Here is a 26,371-nt window from a genome sequence, read left to right on the forward strand (position 1 = left end):
TTTATCATACAGTCCTTTACCAAATCCTTTTCTGAATCTATTTCAAGCAACACATTGTACAATCTCTTTATATGCTCCTGGGTCTGATTTCTAATTTGCTTTATTAAATTTTCCTCCCTTTGCATTATACCAATTTTTTGATCTTCTTTCCATCTAGCACTTAGTTGCCCATATTGAAACCAAGTATAATTCCTCCCTTCTTCATTTAATACCTGTAATGATTTTAATTGCAAGCTACCTCCTTCAGCATACAAAAGTTCTTTATAAGTAATCATTTCCTGTTTCTGTTCTATATTTATATTCTCTATTGCATGTCTGGGGCTCGCCCATATAGGAATCTTATAGTCTAGTTTATAGGAATATTTTTACAGATCCGCAAAAGAGCACTTCTCAACACATGACTCTTAAAAGCCCTATCCACTTTTTTTTCATAAAATAAATACGCATGCCATGCATATAATAAGTCATAACCTTCTATATTCAAAATTCTTTCCTCCATTAAATTAAACCAGTCACTTATTACTGAAAGGGCTACTGCTTCATAATATAGTTTAAAATTAGGCATTTTTAGGCCTCCTCTTTCCCGTAAGTCCTGTATTATTTTCATTTTAACCCTCGCCTTTTTACCTTGCCATATAAATTTATTAATCCCACTCTGCCAATCCTCCAAATTTTTATCTTTCTTAATTATTGGTATCATCTGGAACAGAAACAAAAATCTAGGTAACACATTCATTTTGATAGCCGCTATCCTCCCCAATAACGATAGTTGCAGTTTTTTCCAGACACTCATGTCATTCTGAACTTTTTGCCATAGCAAGTCATAATTATTCTTATAAAGTTTCTTGTTCGATGAGCTAATATAAACCCCTAAGTATTTAATCTTTTTTATCACCTCAAATCCTGTTATTTCCTCTAGTTTTTGTTTCTGTTGTTTAGACATATTTCTGATTATCACTTTTGTTTTATTCTGATTTATTTTAAATCCTGATACCTTTCCATATTTATCAATCGTTTCCAACAAAGATCTACTTGAATTTATAGGATTTGTTAAAGTAACCACTAAGTCGTCTGCAAAAGCTCTAACTTTGTACTCATATTGTCTAATTTTAATTCCCTCTATTTTCGTTAACTCTCGTATTTTATCCAATAATGGTTCCAGAGTCAAAACAAACAATAGTAGTGATAAAGGACATCCCTGTCTCGTTCCTTTCGCAATCTTAATAACTTCTGTCAGACTACCATTTATTATAATCTGAGCTGTTTGCTCTCCATAAATCGCTTTAATTATTCTAACAAAGCAATCTCCAAATTGCATTTTCTCTATTAATTTAAATAAAAAATCCCAATGCAATCAATCAAAGGCATCCAAAAAAATAAGTGCTGCTGAAGTATTCTTCTTTTCCAAATATTCCAATATATTAATAATCTGTCTAACTTTATTCCTCATCTGCCTTCCTTTTATAAAACCAGATTGATCAGTATGAATTCTTTGTTGTAAAACTAACATTAATCTATTTGCTATTATTTTAACAAAAATCTTATAATCATTATTTAAAAGTGAGATCGGCCTATAATTCCCGGGTTTAGAGCAATCTTGCTCCTCTTTTGGTATCAGTGAAATAAAAGATGTTTTCCATGACGGGGGTATTCCCCCTCCTAATTGTATCTGATTAAATAATTCCTTAAGTGGGCCTAGTATTTCATCCTGTAATTTTTTATAATAACTTGCTGTAAGTCTATCTGTACCGGGGTTTTTCCCCATTTTTAATTGTTTAATTGCCTCCACTATTTCTCCAGTAGCTATCGACCGATTCAACTCCTCCCTTTGTTCTAATGTTAGAGTATTAACCTTATAATCTTTCAAATAATCATAAATGTCCCTATTCGGTATTTTATCTTTCGCATATAAAGTAGTGTAAAATTCTGAGAAGGCCTTTTTAATTTTATCCTGTTGATATATCTCTTTACCTTTATATTCTATTTTTTCTATGACACGTGCTTTCTGTTTTTTCCTTAAGTTATATGCTAGCCACTTCCCAGGTTTATTTGCATTACAAAAGGTATTATATTTAGCATATTGTATATTCGTTGCCACCTGGTCTTCCATTAACATATTAAATTGACTCTGTAATATTAGACTTGAACATTGGGTGCTATCTAACAAAATGAAATTCAACAGTGAAAAAAGTAAGGTTCTACATTTAGGCAAAAAAAAAACAAAATGCACAGGTATCGTATATGTGGTACTTTGCTCAATAGTAGTACCTGTGAGAGGGATCTTGGAGTCCTAGTGGATAATCATTTAGATATGAGCCAGCAGTGTGCAGCAGCTGCTAAAAAAGCCAACACAGTTCTGGGCTGCATAAACAGAGGGATAGAATCAAGATCACGTGAAGTGTTAGTGCCACTTTATAATGCCTTGGTAAGGCCACACTTGGAATATTGCATCCAGTTTTGGTCACCATGATGTAAAAAAGATGTTGAGACTCTAGAAAGAGTGCAGAGAAGAGCAACAAAGATGATTAGGGGACTGGAGGCTAAAACATATGAAGAACGGTTGCAGGAACTGGGTATGTCTAGTTTAATAAAAAGAAGGACTAGGGGAGACATGATAGCAGTGTTCCAATATCTCAGGGGTTGCCACAAAGAAGTGAGAGTCGGGCTGTTCTCCAAAGCACCTGAGGGTAGAACAAGAAGCAATGGGTGGAAACTGATCAAGGAAAGAAGCAACTTAGAACTAAGGAGAAATTTCCTGACAGTTAGAACAATTAATAAATGGAACAACTTGCCTGCAGAAGTTGTGAATGCTCCAACACTGGAAATTTTTAAGAAAATGTTGGATAACCATCTGAATGAGATGGTGTAGGGTTTCCTGCCTGGGCAGGGGGTTGGACTAGAAGGCCTCCAAAGTCCCTTCCAACTCTGTTGTTAAATTATATTATATTATATTATATTATATTATATTATATTATATTATATTATATTATATTATATTATATTATATTATATTATATTATATTATATTATATTATATTATATTATATTATATTATATTATAATATAATACCGCTCCGTAGTCTGCACTGGCTTCCTGTGGTCTTTCGGGTGCGCTTCAAGATTTTGGTTACCACCTTTAAAGCGCTCCATGGCTTAGGACCCGGGTACTTACGAGACCGCCTGCTGTTACCCTATGCCTCCCACCGACCCGTACGCTCTCACAGAGAGGGTCTCCTCAGGGTGCCGTCCGCCAAACAATGTCGGCTGGCGGCCCCCAGGAGTAGGGCCTTCTCTGTGGGAGCATCGACGCTCTGGAATGAACTCCCCCCTGGCCTACGTCAAGTGCCTGATCTTCGGACCTTCCGTCGTGAGCTAAAAACATACTTATTTATTCAAGCGGGACTGGCATAATAGTTTGATTTTAAATTGGGGTTTTATTAATATTTTAAATATTTTAAATTTTAATTTTAATTATTAGCCGTTTTCGTAATTTTGCTATATTTTAATTCATTTTTAACTGTACATATTCTGTATTTTATTTCTGGCTGTACACCGCCCTGAGTCCTTCGGGAGAAGGGCGGTATAAAAATTTAATAAATAATAATAATAATAATAATAATAATAATAATAATAATAATAATAATAATAATAATATATTATATTATATTATATTATATTATATTATATTATATTATATTATATTATATTATATTATATTATATTATATTATATTATATTATATTATATTATATTATATTATATTATATTATATTATATTATATTATATTATATTATATTATATCCTTATAGCCTCTTTAAGTTTGTGGTCTTGTGGGTTTTGAATTAATAATTTTTGTTTCTTTTGAATTTCTTCTTCCAAGTACTTACACTGCCTTTGTTTATTATTCCTTGCCTATTGTCCAAATATATCAATATTCCTCTAATAAAAGCTTTGCTCGCCTCCCACACAGTTCCTATCGGTGTCCCCTTGTGCATATTAAAATCAAAAAATTCCTTCATCTGTTTCTTACATTGATTTACATTATCCTCATATCTAAACAAATTTTCATTTAGCCTCCATGTTCTACCACCTTTTTTCCCTTGTAATAATTCCATCCATACTGGGCTATGGTCAGTTAAACACCTCAGAAATAACTTCATTTTCTACACCCTAGAAAGCAAGTCATTAGAAATTAAGATAAAGTCAATACATGAAAAAGATTGATGCCTATCGGGGAAAAAAGTAAAATCTCTCTCATCTGGATTCCATAACCTCCATATATCTCTAAACTCAAAATCTTCCATCATTTCAAAAAAGGATTTTGGTAATTTTGCATGTATAGGTATCTTCTTAGAAGAGGTTCTCTTATCATTTCTTGTATCAATTACTCCATTCCAGTCTCCTAATAAAATAAACGAACTGTAATCCCAGAGGGTCAACCTCTCATGTAACATTTTATAAAACTTTTCTTGTTGCTGATTAGGTGCATAAATACCTATCAGTAAAATCTTTTTTGCATCTATCACCAGTTCAATAGCAATAAATCTTCCTTGAATATCTGCCTCAATTAACTTAGCTGGTATATCCTTCCTGATATATACAATGATACCATTTTGCTTCTTATCCAAAGCTGATGCAACAAAATGTTTACCTAATTTTGAGTTTATTAAGTATTTTTGGTCTGATAATTTGATATGTGTCTCTTGCAGGCAAATCACATCATTTTTAAATTGTTTCAAGTAGTGAAATATTTTCCTTCTTTTCTGAGCTGAATTCAAGCCATTAATATTCCATGACAAAATTCCATTTGCCATTACTGGCCTCCTGAAGCTTTGAAGCAGACAACAGAAGATCCTCCTCCGGTATCTTCCGTCTAGCTCCTCCCACAGCTTCCATACTGGGGTCCTGACTTTTACTTTGAAGCTGTTGCTCTTCTTTACGCTTAAGAGCTCCTCTTGTCACCCTTTGCTCTTGTGGCTCCTCTGGTGCTGGTAGCAATGAAGCCTCTTGGTCACCACGCCTTCTTGGATCTCTTGAAGTTTTTCTATCACTTCTATTTCAACTTTCAAGACTGTAGAAAGAAAATCCATTGGCTTCAAGACAGTGTCAATTCTGTATCTCCTTCCTTGATAAAATACTGTCAGACCAACGGGCACCTCCCATCTAAATTGAATCTGGTGTTTTTTAAGTTCTTGTGTGAAAAAAAACAAACTCCTTCCTGTCTCTTAACCTCTTGGAAGGAATCTCTTTCAGGACCTTCAGCTCCTGTTCTCCAATTTTCAAAGTTGTTTGATATGCAGCTTGCAAAATCTGATTTCTCATAGTTCTTTTCACAAAATAAACCACAATGTCCTGAGGAAGCTTTCTCTTCTTGCGATCCAAGAATTAACTCTATATATTTTATCAATTTGATAAGCTACCTCTTGGGGTTCCACTTCAATAAATTCAGCCAATGCTTCTGATATGATTTTTCTTAGGTCCTCTCCTCTCTGTTCTTGCAAACCGCGGATTCTAAGAGCTCCTTCCATAAGCTTGTACTGCAATATCACAACCTGATCTTTATTTTCATCCACTTTTGTCTGAATACCTTGCATTTTATCTTCTAAGTGCTTATTTGACTGAGAAATCTGTTGCATCTCTTCTTCCAATCCCTCAACTTTTTTAGACAAACCTTGAAAAGCCAGCATAATATCTTCTCTTATTTTTTCATTATTCTCCTTCATCTGTTCCCTTATTTCTCCATTAAATTTTTCCATCATCTCCTTTTGCCTCTCTTCAGAAAGTTTTAATTGTTCTTTAAGTATATCCTCAAGATTTGCTTCAGATCCCCTTCTTCCAGAGAGCTTTAAAGGCTCAGCAGTCATTCTATCTTCAAAAGAGTCAAGAATTTAAACTTAAAAACTTTCCTTTGCTCCTTTCAGTATAGGAGAGCTCCGTTTATAACAATCCACAAATAGCGCTACTTTGTTGTACTAAAGAATTCACTTTCACTTTCAGACGCCATTTTAAAAGTCAATTAAGCAGAGACAAAGAAGAGTTTCCAATTTCAAAAGGGGAAGTCAGGATACTTGCGTGCTGTTTCTACTTCAAAGATCGAGCGCTTGTGAAATCCCCCTCTGCTTAGAAAATCAATCCATTTGACAAGTCCTTTTGAGCAGAAGTGACCCCTACTCCCTTTTCCTGACAAAACAGGAGCGCGTTTGAAGCCGGAGTACAGCGAGGCTCGGCGGGATCTCAGATCCAGGAATTCGCTCTTAAGAGCAAACCCCCTGGAGAGATCTACCACTCCCCCGCAGCTCTGCACACCCCCTTTTGCCCAAGGGGTATGCTAAGGTCAGTGAACAGTGATTTATACTGTTTCACTGACTTTTACGATCTTCTAACACGGAGCACCCTGTTAGAGCGCCCAGCAGGAGCGGTGACGTCACTGGAAGCCTGGGCATTTCTTCTATGCTCACCGACGCCCCTGCTTTCCCTCTTGGGCTTTCAATCACCTCCCTGGCCGGCCCCTCATACCTTTCGCGGGCTTTATGATTCTCCAGGGCCTCTTTCAGGAGCTGCACAGCTTGAGTCAGCAGGAGGTCTTCTTTGTTCTCTTCCTGCCAAATCCCCTCTCCAAGTCGGTGTCTGGTAGCTGTCACTCCCGAGGGGATTTCCTCCAGAAAGTCCATGTTGCTGACACCCAGTGGCCATTTGGCCCTGGCTGGCTTCTTTTCAATCTGCAACTCTGACATCCACTCCGAAACCTCTTTGTTGAGCTTGGATTGATAGATTCAGCAGCCCCCATGTCTTCTTAGTCACTGCCTTGGTCAGACATTCTTGGCTCAGCCCCCACGGTCAAGTTTTCTCCGGGATGGCTAGTAAAGGAGACCTTGCTTAATTCAGGTGTGCCTCCATTCAAAACCCAAGAAACTCTATAAACTCCATGTTTATAGAGAAAGGTACTTTTACTGAGTATGAACTGAATGCAACAAAAGAAAAGCAAGGTCTGAGGCAATAGGCGCAAAAATTAGATATTGAAAGCAATCCCAAATTCCTCCCCCCAAGGAACTCGGTTCAGTAGCCAATCCACATCTCCACAAGGTGTCATGTGGGCTCTTCTTCAGCTGGGCCCCATCTCTCTAGCATGCCAGAACAGTTGATCTTGACAGCTATCACTGTTTTTCACAGCTGCTTGCCGCTTGAAGCCTGTGAGAAGTTTCCTCCCTTTTTCTCGAGACGTCTCCACAAGCTTGCTTCCCCTCCACCCATATACCAGTTAAACCGCCCCCCTCCCATTACAATGGCAGCTGATAGCAAAAGCAAGCATCATAGGCAAAGCATCATAGGTAGAGGCTGACACCCTTACAGTACTAGTTCTAGAATAGAACCAGATTGGTGCAGTGGTTAAGTCACCAGGCTAGAAACTGGGAAACTAAGTTCTAGTTTTGCCTTAGGCATAAAGATGATCTAACAGTCTGCGGTACTGTCTGAGCCTTTGGAAAAGGTGATGGCAAACCACTTCAAAAAACCTTGTCAAGAAAACTGCTGGGACTTGTTCAAAGAATAACCAGGAATCAACATTGACTCAAAAGTACACACAGGAACACACCCATCCATACACAAATTAAAAATTTGCTTGAGCTGATTGGGAAAACCATAGTACTGAAGAATAATTGGATTTATTTTCCAAAACTATAATTCTTTTCATTTATTGGGACTGTTGTTCTCAAAATGCCCAGGCAAATTCCCCAAGACTGTAATAGCATTAACCTGTGAACAGCATTAGGACCAAGCTGGGAAAGTTATACTTTAATAAATGTGAGAAAATGTACAACTTAATGAAACATGTCTAATATGGATTTTAGACTTTTCCCCACTAATTTCAGATATATATCCATGTGACCCATTGTTGGAAGAAATGTCCATCTGGGTTCAGTTCCAAGTCGGGATAAAGACACTGGAAACATGGAGGGTGCCTGGAAAGATGGTTTAATGGTGGTCAGGATCACATGGCTTGAGTTCCTGAACAGAAAAGGGCTGAGATGCTGAGTGCGCCCTGGCTTTATGCTTTCTCTGAGCTTTGAATTTCCTGGGGCACAAGAAGAGTATCCTGATTGGTTGTCAGACTCCCAGGGGGTGGGGGTCTTAGCTAGCCTTGCTGGCTGATGTAATCTTCCCAGGTGCCATGTGGTGAGTTTCTGTTGCTAGATGGGTCCTATTGTGTTGCAGATGATGGTCCCATTGACAAAGGTGGAGAGAATGAGTTTCTGCCTCAAACCCATTGACAAAGGTGGGGGGAGGCAGGAAGCTGCAGGGAGCTGCTTTGTCCTTAAAACATGTTTCTCCGTTTCTCATCCAGGGAAATATATTATATTTAATATTTTCTAAAGTATTTCATTCTTCTAGGAGGTGGGTGGGTGCTAACTTCCTACACCATAAAAAAAAAAGCTATTATCTGAGCCAAAAACTTAGTCTGGAATAAGAGAGAGACAGAATATCAAAGGAAAAACCCAAAGGTGCTTTTTCAGGAGGCAACTGGACTTTTTTTTCTTTGAAGATCTTTCGCTTCTCATCCAAGAAGCTTCAGCTTTGATTGGATGGTGGGGAATTGAAGGATTTATATTCCATGCAGACAGCTGGTCATTTGCGTTTTTAATGTTTTTTATTCAAAATGCAAATGCAAATTTGCATTTCGAATAAAAATATATTTTATAAAAAATATTTTTTTTATTTTATGCACGCCCCTTATTTTATAAAAATAAGGGGCGTGCATAAGAGCAAAAGCGTGGCTACCGTTCCTGTCCTATTGTTTCCTTTCATTATATCCAATTAATATAGTTATTACATACTCATACTTATATATATGCTTATATATTATATAGTTATTTCATGCTTATGCATGTGACAAAATAAATAAATAAAATAAATAAAAAATAAATAAAATGTTAATACATTGTAGGAAGGGAACTTCACCCAGGCAGTGTTGAGCAAAAAGAAGCCAAGCAAGGGCACATCATAATAACAAAAGACACTGGCTCAGAATTAAATCTGGCCAGGGAAAAACCCACAAACCTCAAGGCTATTTTAAAGACAATACCAAGAAATACAGGAAAGGAAATAATTAGGTCACACAGACATAGCCGACCAAATAAGGGAATAGATCAGGACAAGATTCAATCACAAACCTGAATAGATTAACTTCAGTCAAAGCATATGGAAAACAACTAACGGAAGGGAGAACACTTAAGGAAATCAAATCGTTAGAAAGCCGGAACGCACGCCCGAACACGAAACCCACCCACATTAACATAATCAGAAAGACAAAACACAGAAAACTTAGCAAGCACACACACAAAGGGAAATCCCATCAAGTACTCCCAAAACAAAGAAATGTAAAGGGAAAAAGAGTATAAGAAATGTACACTTACTGTATATGGTTGTCAGCTCACCCAGGAACGCTGTCCTTGCGCTTGCTGGATTCGCCTTCCTGAAAAATAAAGAAACCTCGCTTTCACGCAGCTCGCTTCGATCTCAATTCCTTCTAATACTTCGGCAACGCTCCAATCTGCTGGAGAGGAGCTCCCAGCCGGGAAATTCGAACCCATACGGAGAACGATCTATCAATTGGCGACCTCCACGAAGGGACTCCCAGCCAACCCAGCCACCGGACGGGGCCCGAAGATCCAACCCAGCCGGCACGGACCATTTTGTCCGGGGAAGAATCCACGGACCCTGCCCGGGAGGTGTCGGGTAGTAAAGGGAGTTTTTGGGCTTTGCCTCAACAGCTGCTTGAAAGCAGGTGAGTACATATAAATTTACTATTTTAAAAAGGATAATTCCCAGAACCTAGAGAAACGAATGTATGTATGTGTGCATGTGTGTGTGATAGTGGGATTCCACCTAAGGAAACAGTCTGATTCCACCTCTTTGAGCAACCTCTAGCCGCACCTCTGCCTACTGCTAGCTCCACCGAGCCGTGACCGGTAGGATAGAGAAAGCAAGGGGGGGAAGCCAAACGTGGAACTTTGTGTTTATTAGGAACGGAAGCCGAGCGAGAGGAAAGTAAGTGTGAATGAAGCAATTAAGAGAGTAAAAAAGGAGAAAAGGAAAAAAAAAAAAAAGGGAAGCAGTAAATCTGCTTGGGGGCCCTGGATGCCCGGAGGCTGCCAGTACTGCCTGGTATGCTAAAAAGGAAGCAGGAAGCAGTGTTGAAGAGGTGCTCGTACCTACTGGCAGGGCAGTAGGTCCTCTGGGATCACCTTTTTTTGATCCAAAACGGAAGCTCCCTTAACAGGAAGGTGCTCATACTTCGACAGAAGGGAGTCGAAGTCCTTCCCAGAACCTTTTTTTCTGAAAACTGTAGGAGGATCCACCCGGCTAAGCCAAAGTGAAAAATAAAACCTCACATCGGAGAGGGAAACATGGGAAGCAGTAGCTCGAGGGTGGAGGGAAATCCCCTGGATAACCTGCTGGGGGCCTGGAGTGCCCGGAGGCTGCCAGTTTTACCTGGTATGCGGAAAAAGAAATTGAGGAAATTGTGTAATAAATGGACTTTGCTAAAAGATGACACTGGGAAACAAATTTGGCCTCATGGCGGTACTCTAGATATGAAAATCCTGATAGCACTTAGACCACGATTAAAGCCTAGCCATATACCCTACTGGTATTGCTGGGCTGAACTGTCCAAAAATAAGGAACCTTTGAGGGATACAAATCCAACCAGTGGGGAGAAGGAAAACACAGCAAAAATAATGGCCCCACTAATAAGTAAACCTATGCCTGGGAGACCGAGGGGTCAGCTAGAATACATCCTAACACACACCCCATTTTCAGCCTCAGACCTAGTAATCTGGAAAAAGGAGGCACCATCTTTTAGGGCTGACCCCGTTACAGTAATTCAGACTCTCAAGGCCATAATAGAGAGCCATAATCCATCATGGGGAGACATGAACCAGCTGTTGCATGTCTTCTTAACAAAAGATGAGTTATTAAAATTATTTGAGAAAACTGATGAGATTGCCAAACAGCCAGTTATAGCCGCCCCGGGCCAGGTAGCCCAGGCCCGGGTAGTCTGGCCATTACAGCGCCCTGACTGGGACTATAATGATGACAACCACTGGGCTACATACACCAGGGCAAAGGAAAACCTATTGGAAGCCCTGGAAGAAATTGGGAAAAAACCCTTAAATTGGTCAGAATTCCAGAGAATAACCCAAAGAGAGCAGGAGAACCCAGACGCCTTTTGGGTCCGACTCTCTGAGGCAGCCACAACTTATGCCCACCTCGATCTCAGCTGCCAGAAGGACCAGAGGATATTAGCCTCAGCCTTCGTTGACCAATCTGCCCGTGATATAAAAGAACATTTCCACAAAATAGTGTCTAACTGGTCCTCTTTAGAGATATCGGAGTTGCGCAGAATTGCCAACTTCGTTTATGACCAGCGGGACAAACTAAAGGAGGAGGAAAAAGAAAGGAGGGAGTTAGAAAAGGAAAAAGACAAAGAGAAAAAAAGGAAGTCAGAAAGACATGAGGAATTACAAATATTTGCGGCTCTGCGTGACAGCACAAGGCCACCGCAACAGCAATGGGGCGATAGAAGGGCTCGGTGCAGGCGGTGCGAAGCAATTGGAGTCCCAGCACAACAATGCCGACATTGTTTCAGATGCGGAGGAAAGGGACATATAAGGGGGCACTGTAATCAGACCCAAAACCGTTCCCGGTATAGCGCACCACCAAAAACCTTTCGGGGAGAAAATGATTTTCATTATCCCTCCGAACGGAGAAACAATTATCAACGGGAACCACCAACAGCCCCACTTCCACGATATAATCCAGCCCACCTAAATGACCGCAATGGTCCAAGAAACCCGGACTGGGAACTGGAAAGGGACCCAGATACTCAATGACTAGAGAAAGAAGAGAATGAGTTCATGGCCACGCTCCAAGGGCTCGCAATTCCCTTAAGGGACGGTCCCGAAGGGGAGCCTATGATCTCCCTTCTCATAGAGGGAAAAGAATATAACTGCCTAGTGGACACAGGGGCGACTGCCTCACTAATTATCAATCCACCCCACAAAGACTCAATAAAGAAAGGTGCTCAAGATAATATAGTAGGAGTGGGGGGGAAAGTCATCCCGGTAGAATTTACCAAAGATTTAACAGTTGAATTAGGTCCCTTTTCGTTAAAACATGGCTTCACCATCTGCCCTCAATCTCCGGTCTCCCTTTTAGGAAGAGACCTCCTATGTAAATTGGGAGCAACCATAAAATGTGGGAAAAGGGGTCTCACCCTAGACATCCCCGGAAAGAAAACTTTTCTACTAGCCACCCACCCACCCCCGCTACATGCGGATTTAGCAACTTTGCCCACCTCACTTTGGGGCTGGGATTCAACTGAAGTGGGACTTTTAAAAGGGGCCACCCCCGTGACAATAAAAGTAAAAACTGGACGCCCTCCATGCATCCCACAATACAAGATCCAAGCGGAGGCCATTGAACCAATACGCAAACTGATTAAAGCCTATCTGGAACAGGGAGTTTTGCGGAAATGTACCTCCCCATGCAATACCCCAATTTTTCCCGTAAAAAAATCAAAGGTGGATGAGAACGGGGACCCCATTTATCGTTTTGTGCACGATTTGAGGGCCGTGAACGGTCACGTGATACCTAGAGCCCCGATAGTGCCGAACCCCGCAACAATAATTACGGAAGTACCGGCTTCCGCCACTCACTTCACCGTGGTGGATCTTTGTTCTGCTTTTTTTAGCATTCCGGTAGATTCAGCATCACAATACTTATTTGCCTTTACTTGGGAGGAACAGCAATATACTTGGACCCGTTTGCCTCAAGGCTACACGGAGTCTCCCACCCTTTTCTCCCAAATTTTGAGGAACGATCTCTCTTCCATAGACTTACCAGAAAAATCTATATTAATCCAATATGTAGATGATTTGTTGCTAGCATCAGAAAGTGAGCAGGCATGTAAACGTGATACTTTGTATCTATTGAATGCCTTAGCGGAGAAGGGACATAAAGCTTCCCCCACCAAACTGCAATATTTGAAACAAGAAGTAACTTATTTGGGCTACATAATTGCGCCGGGGATACGGAAACTAGCTCCCAGCCGCATAGAAACCATATTGGCCATGAAAAACCCCAGCACGAAACGACAAGTAAGAGCACTTCTAGGGGTCCTGGGATTTTGTCGCCCCTGGATCCCGTCGTTTGGGGAACTAGCAAAACCCCTGATAGACTTAACTACTAAAAACATGCCAGATCCTATAGAATGGACAAAATCTTTAGACCAGCATATCGAGAGGATTAAAAAAACACTAGCTTCAGCCCCGGTATTAGGTTTGCCTGACTACAAAAAACCATTTACCCTCTTCATACACGAAAAACTAGGCATTGCATCGGGAGTTCTAACACAGAGCTGTGGTCTAGCTCAGCGACCCGTGGCATACTATTCAGTAAAGTTAGATCCGGTAGCCCGGGGAACACTCCCCTGCTTGAGGGCAGTAGCGGCAACGGTAGAAATAGTAAAACGATCCAAGGACCTAGTCCTCGGACGACCGCTGACTCTAAAAGTACCCCACGAAGTGTTTGCTATTCTCCTAAAATCGCAAACGCAAGCCTTCACACAGCAGCATCTAGCGTAATACGAGGCGGAATTGTTCACATCTGACCACATCACATTTGAACGGTGTAGCACCCTAAACCCTGCTACCCTATTACCCACAGAACAATCGGATAATAACCTCCATGATTGCCTCCACCTAATACAGGATGCAGAGCTACCGCGCCCAGACTTAACTGACAACCCTCTAGAAAATCCAGACCTTGAATTATTTACAGATGGCTCCTCTTATATGCACGAGGACAGGAGGGTTGCAGGAGCAGCAGTAGTAGTCTCTCTCCATGAAATCATTTGGGCTGAGCCACTAACCCCCTCACATAGCGCTCAGGCAGCAGAACTTATTGCACTAACCAAAGCTTGTGAAGCAGCAGAAAATCAGTCTGTTAACATATATACTGATTCAAGATATGCATTTGGTGTTTGCCATGCCACAGGAGCACTATGGAAACAACGGGGTTTCCTCACATCAGCTGGTCAACAAATCGTACATGCAGCTCTGGTCTCCAAACTATTACAAGCCATTCAATTACCAAGGGAAATAGCAGTCATTCATTGTAAAGCTCATCAAACGGATGACTCTTTGATTACAAAAGGAAACAAATACGCTGATGCAATAGCCAAATGGGTAGCCACCAAACCTCTCCCGCAAGTCACTATTGCTCCAGCAATAAGAGCCAACCCAGAAATCCCATATAAGGACTTCCTTGAAGAAGGAGAAGTCCAAATGTGGGAAGGAAAATTAGGTGCAACATTTTCTAATGGATTTTGGAGAGTCCCAGATGGCAGACCCATAGCCCCACGTCGCCTCATACGCCTAATTTGCCAGAGGCTACACTCAAAAGGCCATTGTGGGACCCAAGCAATAGTGGATGCTGCTAGAAGGGTATGGCATGCTCCTGGAATTTATACAGAGGCAACCAGAGTGACTAGCACCTGTAAAACATGTCAGGCTAATAACAGTACCTCCAGAAAAAGCATCCATGAGGGGGGCAGACCATGGGCACAAAGACCCTTTGAACGGGTTCAAATGGACTATATTCAATTACCTAAAGCAAATGGATACCAATATGCCCTCATATGTAGAGACCAACTAACACACTGGGTAGAGGCTTTCCCTTGTCGCCATGCTACAGCCTTGGAAACTGCCAAACACCTCATTAAAGACATTGTACCCAGATTTGGGGTACCAAGTGTACTAGATATGGATAGGGGCAAACATTTCATAGCCCAAGTTCTCACCTATATATACCAAGCACTTGGCATTACCCAGAACCTGCATTGCCCCTACTCCCCATCCTCATCAGGTGGAACAGAGAGAGCAAACAGAGAGGTAAAAACCTTATTAGGTAAGCTCTGCCAAGAGACACACCTCTCATGGCCACAAGTCTTACCAATTGCCTTATTTTACATTAGAACTAGACCTAGAAAGGATATAGGAATATCCCTTTGAAATCCTTTTGACGCCCACCTGATATCCTGCAGGGCCTCGATCCCCAGTCCCTCAGCTTAGATAGGGGGACATAGTTCTCTCTTCATATCTTTCAGCCCTGCATAAGAGATTACAGGTCCTGTGGACACAGAGCCCTGACCCAGACGCTACCTCTGGAGGACAATCTACATCCCTTTGAGCCAGGTGACTGGGTGTGGATAAAGTTCTTCACGAAACTCACCACTGCATCCCAACTGGACAGGACCGTATCAAATTCTACTAACAACCCAGACTGCCATCCGGGTTGCAGAAAGGGACTGCTGGATACATTGGACACACGCCAAACCTGCAGTTGTGGACAACAGCCCAGCTATCCCACCGATTAAATTGAAGAAACATCCAGAGACAAAAGAATGGACTTTGGAAACATTTTTTAACAACACCACTGAATAAGAAGAAGAAGAAAAACTATATAACCCGGACTGTCTCCACCATCACCTTTCTTCTTATATATATTGTTGTCGTTTGTTTGTCTTTCTTTTAATCCAAGTTTGTAATATTTAGAGGGAAAAGAAAAAAGAAAAAGGAAAAAAAAAAAAAAAAAGAGAGGGGAGGGGGGAGGATTTAACTATATAATGGGAGGGAAAAAACCAGTTATTAACACTATATGTAACCTATATTGTATATTGCTAACTGTAACCCAGATAACAGCATTCCTTGAACCAAACCTCATCCCAGAAAAGGGAAACATCTGGGAATACCTAGCAAGAGAGATACTCAACACCACAGAATTTTGCCTATCAGGGGGTAACTCAGTGAAAGATATCTTAAAAACATGCCTAATGGGAGTAGCAATTAGACCTCAAGCTATACTCAATGACACTAGGCTCAGACACATTCCTATCACAATGACATATTCAACCATTTACGATTGGGGAAATATCTCCTCAACAAAAGAACTAGACATGTACACTCTTCATATAGCTGCCATCTCCACCTCCTCCTGGTGCTTTGAGGTTTTTGGATGTAGCAAGAAGGGTAGTAGAAACTGCATCAACCTAAATAACACAGAACTAAGATGCAATCACACGGAACTTGTTCCATTTTCTTATAGCTACCTGAGGCTACCTCATGGTTGGTTTATACTGTGTGGGTTACAAGCCTATTCATACCTACCAGCAAATTCAACAGGAGGGCCTTGTACTCTAGGAAAGCTAACCATGTTAATGTCATCCATACAGAGACAACCCAGGAGAGCGTTTCACACCCTAGACCCAGATTGTGATTCACATGTGTCCCTACTCACAAAAGCAGAATATGTTTCATTGGCTGTATCACTAGTGGGAGTGCCAGGACTGGCAGTCCGAAATTCAAGAAACTTGAACAGCTTGGCATGTACCCTAGTGAAAGGCCTAAATTCGACCTCCCATGCCCTAGATGCCCTCAATAGAGAACTAAGACAAGTCAGAGAGGCAACCCTTGAGAATCGGGCAGCGATTGATTTTCTGCTATTAAAGCACAATCATGGCTGCAAAGAATTCAGAGGGCTTTGCTGCTTTGAATTAGAAGAAAACGCAGAAAGCATAAATAAAGACATTAACTACCTAAAAGAGCTAACCCAAGATATTGGCCACAACCAGCCAGCCTTTGACCTCTCGTGGCTCTTCTCCTGGCTGCCAGACTTCTCTTGGCTAAAAATTGTCCTGACAGGCATAATCATTATCTGTGTACTAGGAGCTCTCATGTGCTGTCTCTGTTATTGTATTCCCCCATGCCTTGGCTGCTTAAGGAGTTGCAAACCAAACTCATCTAGACCAAACACAGGGAAACATCAAGCAGCCCTTATGATGATACAAATTGACCAAGAATACCAGGTATACTCAGATAGCAACCAAATGAATACAGGAGAAGAGGAGGAATGCCAAGTTTAATTTAAAAAAAAAAAAAAATGAAGGATTGTAGGAAGGGAACTTCACCCAGGCAGTGTTGAGCAAAAAGAAGCCAAGCAAGGGCACATCATAATAACAAAAGACACTGGCTCAGAATTAAATCTGGCCAGGGAAAAACCCACAAACCTCAAGGCTATTTTAAAGACAATACCAAGAAATACAGGAAAGGAAATAATTAGGTCACACAGACATAGCCGACCAAATAAGGGAATAGATCAGGACAAGATTCAATCACAAACCTGAATAGATTAACTTCAGTCAAAGCATATGGAAAACAACTAACGGAAGGGAGAACACTTAAGGAAATCAAATCGTTAGAAAGCCGGAACGCACGCCCGAACACGAAACCCACCCACATTAACATAATCAGAAAGACAAAACACAGAAAACTTAGCAAGCACACACACAAAGGGAAATCCCATCAAGTACTCCCAAAACAAAGAAATGTAAAGGGAAAAAGAGTATAAGAAATGTACACTTACTGTATATGGTTGTCAGCTCACCCAGGAACGCTGTCCTTGCGCTTGCTGGATTCGCCTTCCTGAAAAATAAAGAAACCTCGCTTTCACGCAGCTCGCTTCGATCTCAATTCCTTCTAATACTTCGGCAACGCTCCAATCTGCTGGAGAGGAGCTCCCAGCCGGGAAATTCGAACCCATACGGAGAACGATCTATCAACATAAAATGTTAAAACTACGATATTTACCTACCTAATAGGATTTCTAATAGCATTCAAGAAATCAAGAAAAAGTGTTTTATTTTATTTATTTTTGAAATTATAAAGTCCCAATTGCATTCTGAGCCTTTCAGAAGGCTGTTTTTTGCTAGCGTTTGAGAAATGGAAAAAAGCAGTGTGTCTGTCCTCTTCTCAGAAGTTTCCTGAAGATGGGCTCGAATACGAGTCCGAATTGCTTGGAAGACTAAATCTCTGGTCCAGGTGACCGACTAAGATTGGATTTTACATTATCCTGGGACAGGTTTGTTTGCCTTTATTCTTTCGTATCTCTTTGCCGCTCATTAGTGACCGCATGAATTATTGCAGAAAGGTATGATGGCCTTAGATTAAAGCTTTTGTGGAGTTCAACTTCCAGAATTTTCCAGCCATTTTAAAGTTGCCTAATATAAGAAACACTGGATTAAAGCCCGAGTTTCAACCGACTTCAACACCAAAGACGCTTGCAATTACAAGTAAAGCCCTAAGGAAAACTCAAACAAAGATCTTTGAGACACTCAGTAGTTAACGAGAATGTTGCGCAATGCATGACGGAAGTTGTAGGCATCGACGGTTTGGGATTGCGCAAGCCAATCAGATCCTCCTTTTCTTTCTACTGGTAATGTCCGCTACCAGGAAGGTAAATCATGCCGTTTGCTCCAGGGCCACGGAAGGTTAATGCTTTAGCTGTTGGTGCCCGGGACGTGCCAGATAATTCCTTTCTGATTCAAATGGTTCGTTCTTCATCGATAGCAACCCTGGGTCCGGTTGAACCACGTACTTTCCAAGGAAGTTAGCTGGGGTAGCTTAGTGTTGCTGCTGCACATGACTCGAAGCATTTGATCGGGACGTGTTCATAATCCGCCCTTCACTGGTATCATTAGCACTCTTGCGGATTTAATTCGTTTCGGGTAACAGAAAAAGCCTAGTTTGGGGTCCGTGTTCTCCCTCCCTTTTCCTTTCTTTAGTAGGGCGACCGGATGGTTCCCAAGACCTCCAAGTTAGCCAAAGAAGGAAAGAAAACAGAAATACCCACCCACCCCCAGGTAAGAGGCTTTCAGTGGGTGTTTCTCGGGATTGCCATATTATCCAAGACTTCCACTTTTCCAGAACGGAAAATAGCGGCATCCTGTGTGCCTACAAGTTTTATTCATCAATACATTTGTCCAGTCTTTTAAGATGCTATAGGTTTTTTGCTGATTTGCCTAATATTCTGGGCAACACTTAGAAGTGTTTCGATATCTTCGTTGTTTGTTCCCGGAAATTCTGTTAATTTGGGAGGCAGAATCTGCCTTCCAGTTCTAATTGATTCCCGGGGACTTCCTGGACCCTGAAAGGTTTTTCTGGCAAGAATTTTTGGGAGTGGTTAGCCCTTGCATCCTTCCTAGGGTTGATAAAAAGTGACTGGTCCAAGGTCACCCAGTTGGCTTCAGGCCTAAAGTGGGACTCGAATTTGGCGTCTTGCATGTTCTAGTCTACAGCAAACTTTACTCTTGTTGTAAAGGTTAGAGACTGACAGCCACTTGTCTGGAATGGTATAGGGTCTCCTGCTTGACCGGAGGTGGAGGGGTGGTGGTAGATAGGAGACCTCCAAGGTCCCTTCCAACTTTGTTATTCTTAAATTCTGTAATGCTTTGTGCTCTTGTAAAGTGTAATTATATTGTCTGATGCCAACATAGTTGTCAAGCTTTTTTTTAAAAAAATAAATATTACCTTGGCAATAAAAATCCTGCCCTTTGCTAATATGGGGAGGAGAATAGGATGCTCTTAGTTTTAGTGTACCATGTGGTTTCATATTTTAATATTATAAGACCATATAAATTAATTGAACTTAGATAAATTTTAATCAAATGTTGCATGGCCTGAATATAATTCTTTAGAGCTGCAAAGTGTGTACAAAGGCCCGCTGACAAATATGGCTTAAATAAAGCATGACTTTTATGTTTATGCAAAAATAGGCTTGCTCATGATCGTAGGAATTATTTAATTCATGTGTTAATACAGGGCATTTGAGAGTCAATTGGCAATTTGCTCATCCATTTCAGTATTTCGGGTTCACAGCTGTGTAATTGGCTTGTGCTTTTTTCAGATTTGCGTTCTAGAATCACTGATCTATAGTAAATAAATGTAGACATGTACTAAAACATGCATATTAAGTTCAGTATTTAGGTTATGTTCTTGCAATAAGTTATTTGCTTCATTTTCAGACTATCAATGTCTTGCCCTGAGGCAAGACTCTCTTGCCCTGAGGCAAGACATTTTTCCCCAGTTTTTTAATTTATTATTAAGTATAGGAATGGTAGTAGATATTTCCACGTATCACATTTCTGAAGAAAAGATTTATTGCTATTACTATTATGCTTTTCTATGGGTGAACAAAGCTACAAATGAAGTTGAGTATTGCTTATAGCTATGAAATACAGCATATTAAAAATGTAGGAAACCAGTTAGGATGGAGTAATAGAGTGGGGAAATTGGCTGGCTTTCTGGAGAAATAAGTGAGAATTTGCTGTAAAGCAACAATTGGTTACAGGTTCCATTTCTTCCATTCTGTTTCTTGCACAATAAAATGTTTTTACACTCAGCTCCTTTCCCAAAGGGCTTAGGCTAGGCTGTTATGCTGATGTTACCGCAAGTGACTAGTATCTAGTAGCCCTCATAATATCTTTGCTTTGTTTTCTTTTTGTGTTTAAATACAACTGATTGGTTATTTCTATGTATTTAATATTTCCTTCAGGGTCATCTGATCAGTAATGACTGGGAACATGGCCACCACTAGGAATGCTTCACAGCTCTTTTTGGTATTTTTCTTGTTGCTTTTTTGCCTACCTGTAGTGGAAGCTTTAGATATGGGTGATGCATTAGCTTTGTTGCTAGGTGTGGCTCTTAGTTGTGTTGGATTCTGTGCCTGCCTCGGTCTGTATGCAAGAAGACGACATGGAGAGCAATGACTTTTAAGTCCAAAATGTCCAGCTGAAGTGCAACTGTCCTGATGGATGTTGTTGCAGTTAAGGAAGAGTTTCTAGATGTTCCCCAGCTCATCAAATCTTTATTGCCGTGTACTGCTCAAGAAGAAAGACCATTCATAATGGGAAGACTATGGAGAAAGCGGCTTCAAGTTCATAAGAACATTTTGTATGTAATTAAAGTGTTGCCTTAAAAGAGAATGCTACTGGTTTTCAATTGCATAAGAAAAAGCATCAATAAAAATTATTAACTGAGGTGCAGCAGGAAATATAGAGGGATAAAAGAGAATACAGTTTTCATTCAAATGAAATATACAACATAGGAAACATAACTATCATCATAATTAATTGAGAAATGATTTTTTTCTTCTACTGAAATATTTCTCTATTTCATTTTTCCCCAAATTAAACCAAAGTATTTTGTTGTAACGTCAAGTTGCTGTGTACCATCCAATGTTTTGTTGTTTTCATTTGGTTACAATTTATGGTACAGTTAATGTTGAAAAGTTAGTCTCCATTGCCTCCTTAAAGCATTGCAGATATTCTAATATAGTACCATCAAATCCAGTACCATCAAATATTTAGTTTATAACTCCCAAAATCCCTGACCATCAGTCATTTGATTTATGAGAATTGTAATCTAAAATATAGTAGCAAAGTCATGGATTGGTGGAAGGGAGAGATGCCAGATTTTCCTACTTGTAGAAATGGGCACAACCATTCTTGCCCATGCAGAATGCATAGGAAGCCTGACTTTTTTTTTCCTACTATGCTTTCTGTTCATTTCAGTAGAACTTGCAGAAATGTTCCTCATAGATTAACTTTTATGATTTCTCAGTTCTACAGAAGAATTGCTGGGAACAATATTTAAATGACCAACCCTTTTCTATATAGCATATATCTCCTCACTTGTATTGTTTGCACATTTTTAATACATTTCTTTCACTATTTTCAAAGTATTGAATAAGGTAAAGGATTAATGAGAATTGAATAGTGATTTATTCTTGTTTTTCCAGTGTAACTAAATAAACTTTAATATGAGGTTAACTTGTTAACCTCCATGCTCTTTAACATGTCATTTGCTGCTTTAATTCACCCATGATTAAATATTAGTTATTGAAAATATGCCTAAATTTAAAAAGAGCATTGTTGAAACTCATATTAAAACAATTTTATTATAATTCAAGTTTGGTAGTAAGAGAAAGATATATTTTTTTTAGCATGCATGTAACACCCATTATAAGAGTGTTATCACAAATGGTTTAAAAATATTGTAATATCTGGTATAACTATTGCATACGATATACAAAAGATATAGCAGAAATATACTATTCTAATGTGTTTTAAAGGCATTTTCCCTATGACCCATGCACAATCTATATGTACATCCTATATTGGATTCTGCTGCAGATATTTGCCTTCTTAAATTACAAAATATTTTAAAATTGTCTAAAAATGTTTGATGTTATTTGGATAACTAGCAGCAAGTAGTATCTCACAAGGGACTAGATTCCACCATGTGAATCTTTAAATTAGAAGAGGTTGGGATACTTCAGAGTGAAATATTGGTCTCCAGCCAACTTAAAGCAGATCCAAAGGTACATTTAGGACATTAAGATTATAGGCAACTGGCTACCAAAGCCTAATTTTAAAGTATTTTTGGCAATCAGAAAGAAACCAAGACAAGAAAGGTTAGAGCCCATTGCCATTGATTGGTAAAGTGCTGAGGCATATGGAGGGTAGTGAGATAAGAGGCATACCATGGAGAAACCACATACTGGGAAGAAGTAGAGAATGCGCTTGGGGCAATCCAGTCAGATGAGTAAAAGATTCAAGGATATGATTGGAAACTATAAGGAACAATGGGATGGTTGGAATTCTACAGATGAAATTTGGGAGAGCATAATATGTGATTGTGTTTGAAGGGGAGGAAAAAATCAGAAAACGGTGATTCTAAAGAAAATTGTGACTGTAATTACATTTTTGGCTCTTAAAAATATTCCTAGAAATAGAAGACAGGAATACTGACTCAATTGACTGAGTTTGAAGGAGAACAGTTTGCATATTGAAGCTAAGTTTCTACTGTACATGATTATAAAAAAGATATCAGCAGATCATTTGTGGTACTTTGAAATTCCAAATATGCCCACAGGCTTGCAACTTCTAATTTTACAATATTGTTAGCCAAACTATGAGTATCTATGGATTCTGATAGGAATATGGAAATTATCAAAGGAAATTATTGAAAATACTTTCATATAACTGATTTTAAGTTGCGAAATATTTCTCCTTTTAGCGACTCTTCTTTGTCAATAATATTTGACCTATGTTATCCCCTTTGAAACAAATGGTAAACAGATTTTGAAGTTTTCTAATATTTGGTAATATTATACATGGAGTCATTTGGGGTAAAATTCACTTGGAATGTTCCATAGACAATATATAGATTAAAATTAAAGTTACCCCATTAAATCAAATCCGTTCACCCTGTCTTACTGCATAATTATATTCGTAGTTATGCTGTATATGCTTCATTGTAGTAATAAATATGCAAGATTGGCTGTTGGAAGATAGATACTCAGTATTTTGGAATTTAGAACTTTATCTACAAGAGGCTCAAACTCTAATGCACTTCCAATATAGGGAATATTAGTTATGCCAGATGCCAAAAATAAATTAACATTATAATTATTTTCTCATTTTGGACATGTTTTTTAATTTGTAGCTGATGTTTAAAAGATTATACAAGGAAAGTTTTTGAAATATGCCTGAGACAACCATTATTTCTGATCTAATTTTCTTTCCCCTTTCCTTTTGCCTTTTCATGTAAAAGCTGATGTTTGGGCTAGTTGTTCAGAGAGATTTCTACCCTTCTATTGTCACATAAATTCTGGGATTCTGAAAGATATAAAGATATATCCTGAATCCATGATAGTTTAAACTGACATAATGAAGGCTGCTCATGAGTCTTTCATCTCTAAAATTCTACTGTATGAATGATTTGTTGTAAAGGAATTTGAAATTATTTTTTTCATCCCATTTATGAAATCAAGTCACTTTCACTTTTTCATTTGAAACGAAGGCTTCAGAGCATGGTATTGATGCATTGGCTCAAAAATCAAGGGTGTTTAGTACCACTTGAATAACTCAGCAAGTGACTACTACTAACTGATCTAGTCTGGTCTAGGAACTTAAGAGGGTTTAGCCTAGTTACTGTTTGGATGGAAGATTTTAAGGGAAAACCAGAGCTTTAGATTAAATTGGGAAGTTAGAAAACATCCTGGAAGAAGATTGTATCAACAATTTTCTTTCTGTTGTCAGGAAAAAATACACAGATATGTCCATCGAGTGACTAGGAACTGAGCTTATTTTCACAGTTCTGAATTCAGGAAGGAAACTTCAAAAAAACAATCAGGCTGGACAGTTTGAATCAAAATGCAGACAAGACAAAGATAACTTTCTTCATACTTCCCTGCCTTCCTAAGAGAAAAGTTATTAACAGCCACAATAGTAGCAATTTCAGTACAACTAGTCTTTGACTTACGCTGAAGTTACAACAGATCCCCCACCCCAAATGATATTTGTGACAAGCTGCTCCCATGGTCATGTGGTTGCATTTTGGGCACTCAGCAACTGGCTTGCATTTATATCTGTTTGCAGCATTCCATGGTAAGGTGACTGCAATTTATTTTTGGCAAAAATGTCTCATAACAAATGATCAGTTTACTTAATGACTGCAGATTCACATAATATCATGGTTAACAATCGCCACAAAAATGTTAAAATCAAGTTGGTCACACAATTGTTTAATAGTTTAATGACTGTCACAACTCAATTATTTTAATTAGCAGGCTCCATTACATTAAGGACTACCTGTAAATAGTTTGTGGACAGATTCCATCCTCTCCAGCACAACCAAAACAAATATAGGAGCCTTGTCCTTTTGAAAGTTATTGAGAGATCAGATTTGTCTCTTGCTTTGTATGTTTCCCAGGAATGGAGCAATGTTTAAGTGTAGCAATTATCAGCCTCAAGCCCAAAGACAAAGCAGATCCAAACAACTTCAAACATTTATTTGCTTACACCTAACAGAATCTTGCCAAACTCAAGCTATACCTTACTAAGCTGCTAGATATATTCTAGACACGGGTGTCAAACTCGTGACAAGTCATGTGACATCACAACTTTTTCCCCCTTCGCTAAACTGGGGGTGGGGTGGCCAGTGTGTGACGCATCTGGCCCATGGGCCATGAGTTTGACACCCCTGGTCTAGAGGATTGGTTACCCTGAACCTCTTAAAATCCTCCCCCACTCCTTTCTCCAGCTTAGAATGGCTCAGTGCCTTGAGTCTGGTCCCTTGGGAAAGTTCTTAGCAAACTCATTCCCACTGCTGCACACTCCATATCTTTCTCATTTACCTTTTAAGGTATTAATTGAACTATCAATTTACTATATCAAAACTGTTCATTAACATTTTATAATTAACATAGGAAGTAAGGATACCATTAAGTTACAAACATGAAAGTTTGAAATTTTCCTGACCTGATTTTGTTCATGCTTTATTTCAAAGGGTTTAAGTAATTACCTTATAAAATAAAGAAAGATGCATTTTCACAAATGAAACTGTTTAAAATGCTGTGCAGAGGACTGTGATTAACATTTACCAAAAACACCAGAAATACTTTAAATGTGTGAACAGATTTCAAGCAAGCATTAATGGGACTCCCTTATTAATATATCAATAGAAGTCTAGAAAGGCCAACAACTTAACATATTTCATGGTTAACTGACTATATCTTAGCAAAACTGACTCTTTTGTGAAGAACTTTGATAATAGCTTAGCTCCTCTTCTATCCTTCCTAGCAGTGTCTCTGAACAAGATATGTGGACCAAACAAATTTTAAACCATATCCTAGCAGTGAAATATGAGCTTTATCTGGAGTTTAATGGCACTAAATTGAATGAATTAAATTAATTAGTGTCTGCCACAACAAGAATCTTCTGCTTATCATCTGCTTATATGAACTAAATCTTAGCCTTTATTTATTTATTTATTTATTTATTTATTTATTTATTTATTTATTTATTTATTTATTTATTTATTTATTTATTTATTTGATTTGTATACCGCCCTTCTCCTGAAGGACTCAGGGCGGTTAACACAATTAACCACCACAGTTAATACAAATTTAAAAACAATATAAAAAATAATTCAATTAATGGCCAAAAAACTAAAATAAAAATAAAAACCCCATTAAAAACTGAAGTTAAGCTAGCTCTGCACGATGTAACAAGAAAGTTTTCAGCTCAAGGCGAAAGGTCCGGAGGTCGGGGAGTTGACGAAGCCTCAGAGGCAGCCCATTTCAGAGGGCAGGAGCCCCCACAGACTGGGGGCCGCCAGTCGACATTGTTTGACCGACGGCACCCTGAGGAGGCCCTCCCTGTCAATGGGAGGTTATTGGTGGCAGTAGGTGGTCCCGTAAGTAACCCGGTCCTATGCCATGGAGTGCTTTAAAGGTGGTAACCAACACCTTGAATTGCACCCGAAAGACCACCGGAAGCCAGTGCAGACCACGCAGGAGAGGTGTCACATGGGAACCACGAGGCACTCCCTCTATCACCCGCGCAGCCGCATTCTGGACCACTTGGAGCTTCCGGGTGCCCTTCAAGGGGAGCCCCGTGTAGAGAGCATTGCA

At 39.5% G+C, this 26,371-nt stretch overlaps 1 protein-coding gene across 3 annotated transcripts; it reads left to right on the forward strand.

Annotated features, from left to right (window-relative positions):
- The first annotated feature begins 18,273 nt into the window (after positions 1-18,273).
- Positions 18,274-23,244, forward strand: SMIM30 (small integral membrane protein 30). 3 transcript variants are annotated; one of them, XM_058190624.1, is made up of 3 exons: positions 18,274-18,349; positions 18,678-18,755; positions 20,447-23,244. In XM_058190624.1, exon 3 carries the CDS (start codon positions 20,463-20,465, stop codon positions 20,658-20,660), a length of 198 nt encoding a protein of 65 aa, XP_058046607.1. In that variant the 5' UTR covers positions 18,274-18,349; positions 18,678-18,755; positions 20,447-20,462; the 3' UTR covers positions 20,661-23,244. The 3 variants fall into 3 exon arrangements, with proteins under 3 accessions (XP_058046607.1, XP_058046608.1, XP_058046609.1); XM_058190625.1 differs by lacking the exon at positions 18,274-18,349 and adding an exon at positions 18,367-18,583; XM_058190626.1 differs by lacking the exon at positions 18,274-18,349 and adding an exon at positions 18,425-18,443.
- The last annotated feature ends 3,127 nt before the right edge of the window (positions 23,245-26,371 follow it).

The sequence above is a fragment of the Ahaetulla prasina genome, chromosome 7 (assembly GCF_028640845.1).
Source record: "Ahaetulla prasina isolate Xishuangbanna chromosome 7, ASM2864084v1, whole genome shotgun sequence".
Lineage (NCBI taxonomy): Eukaryota > Metazoa > Chordata > Lepidosauria > Squamata > Colubridae > Ahaetulla > Ahaetulla prasina.

What these genes read in the sequence shown, in the direction of transcription:
- SMIM30 (XM_058190624.1), top strand. Translation starts at nt 20,463, where the DNA reads ATGACTGGGAACATGGCCACCACTAGGAATGCTTCACAGCTCTTTTTG.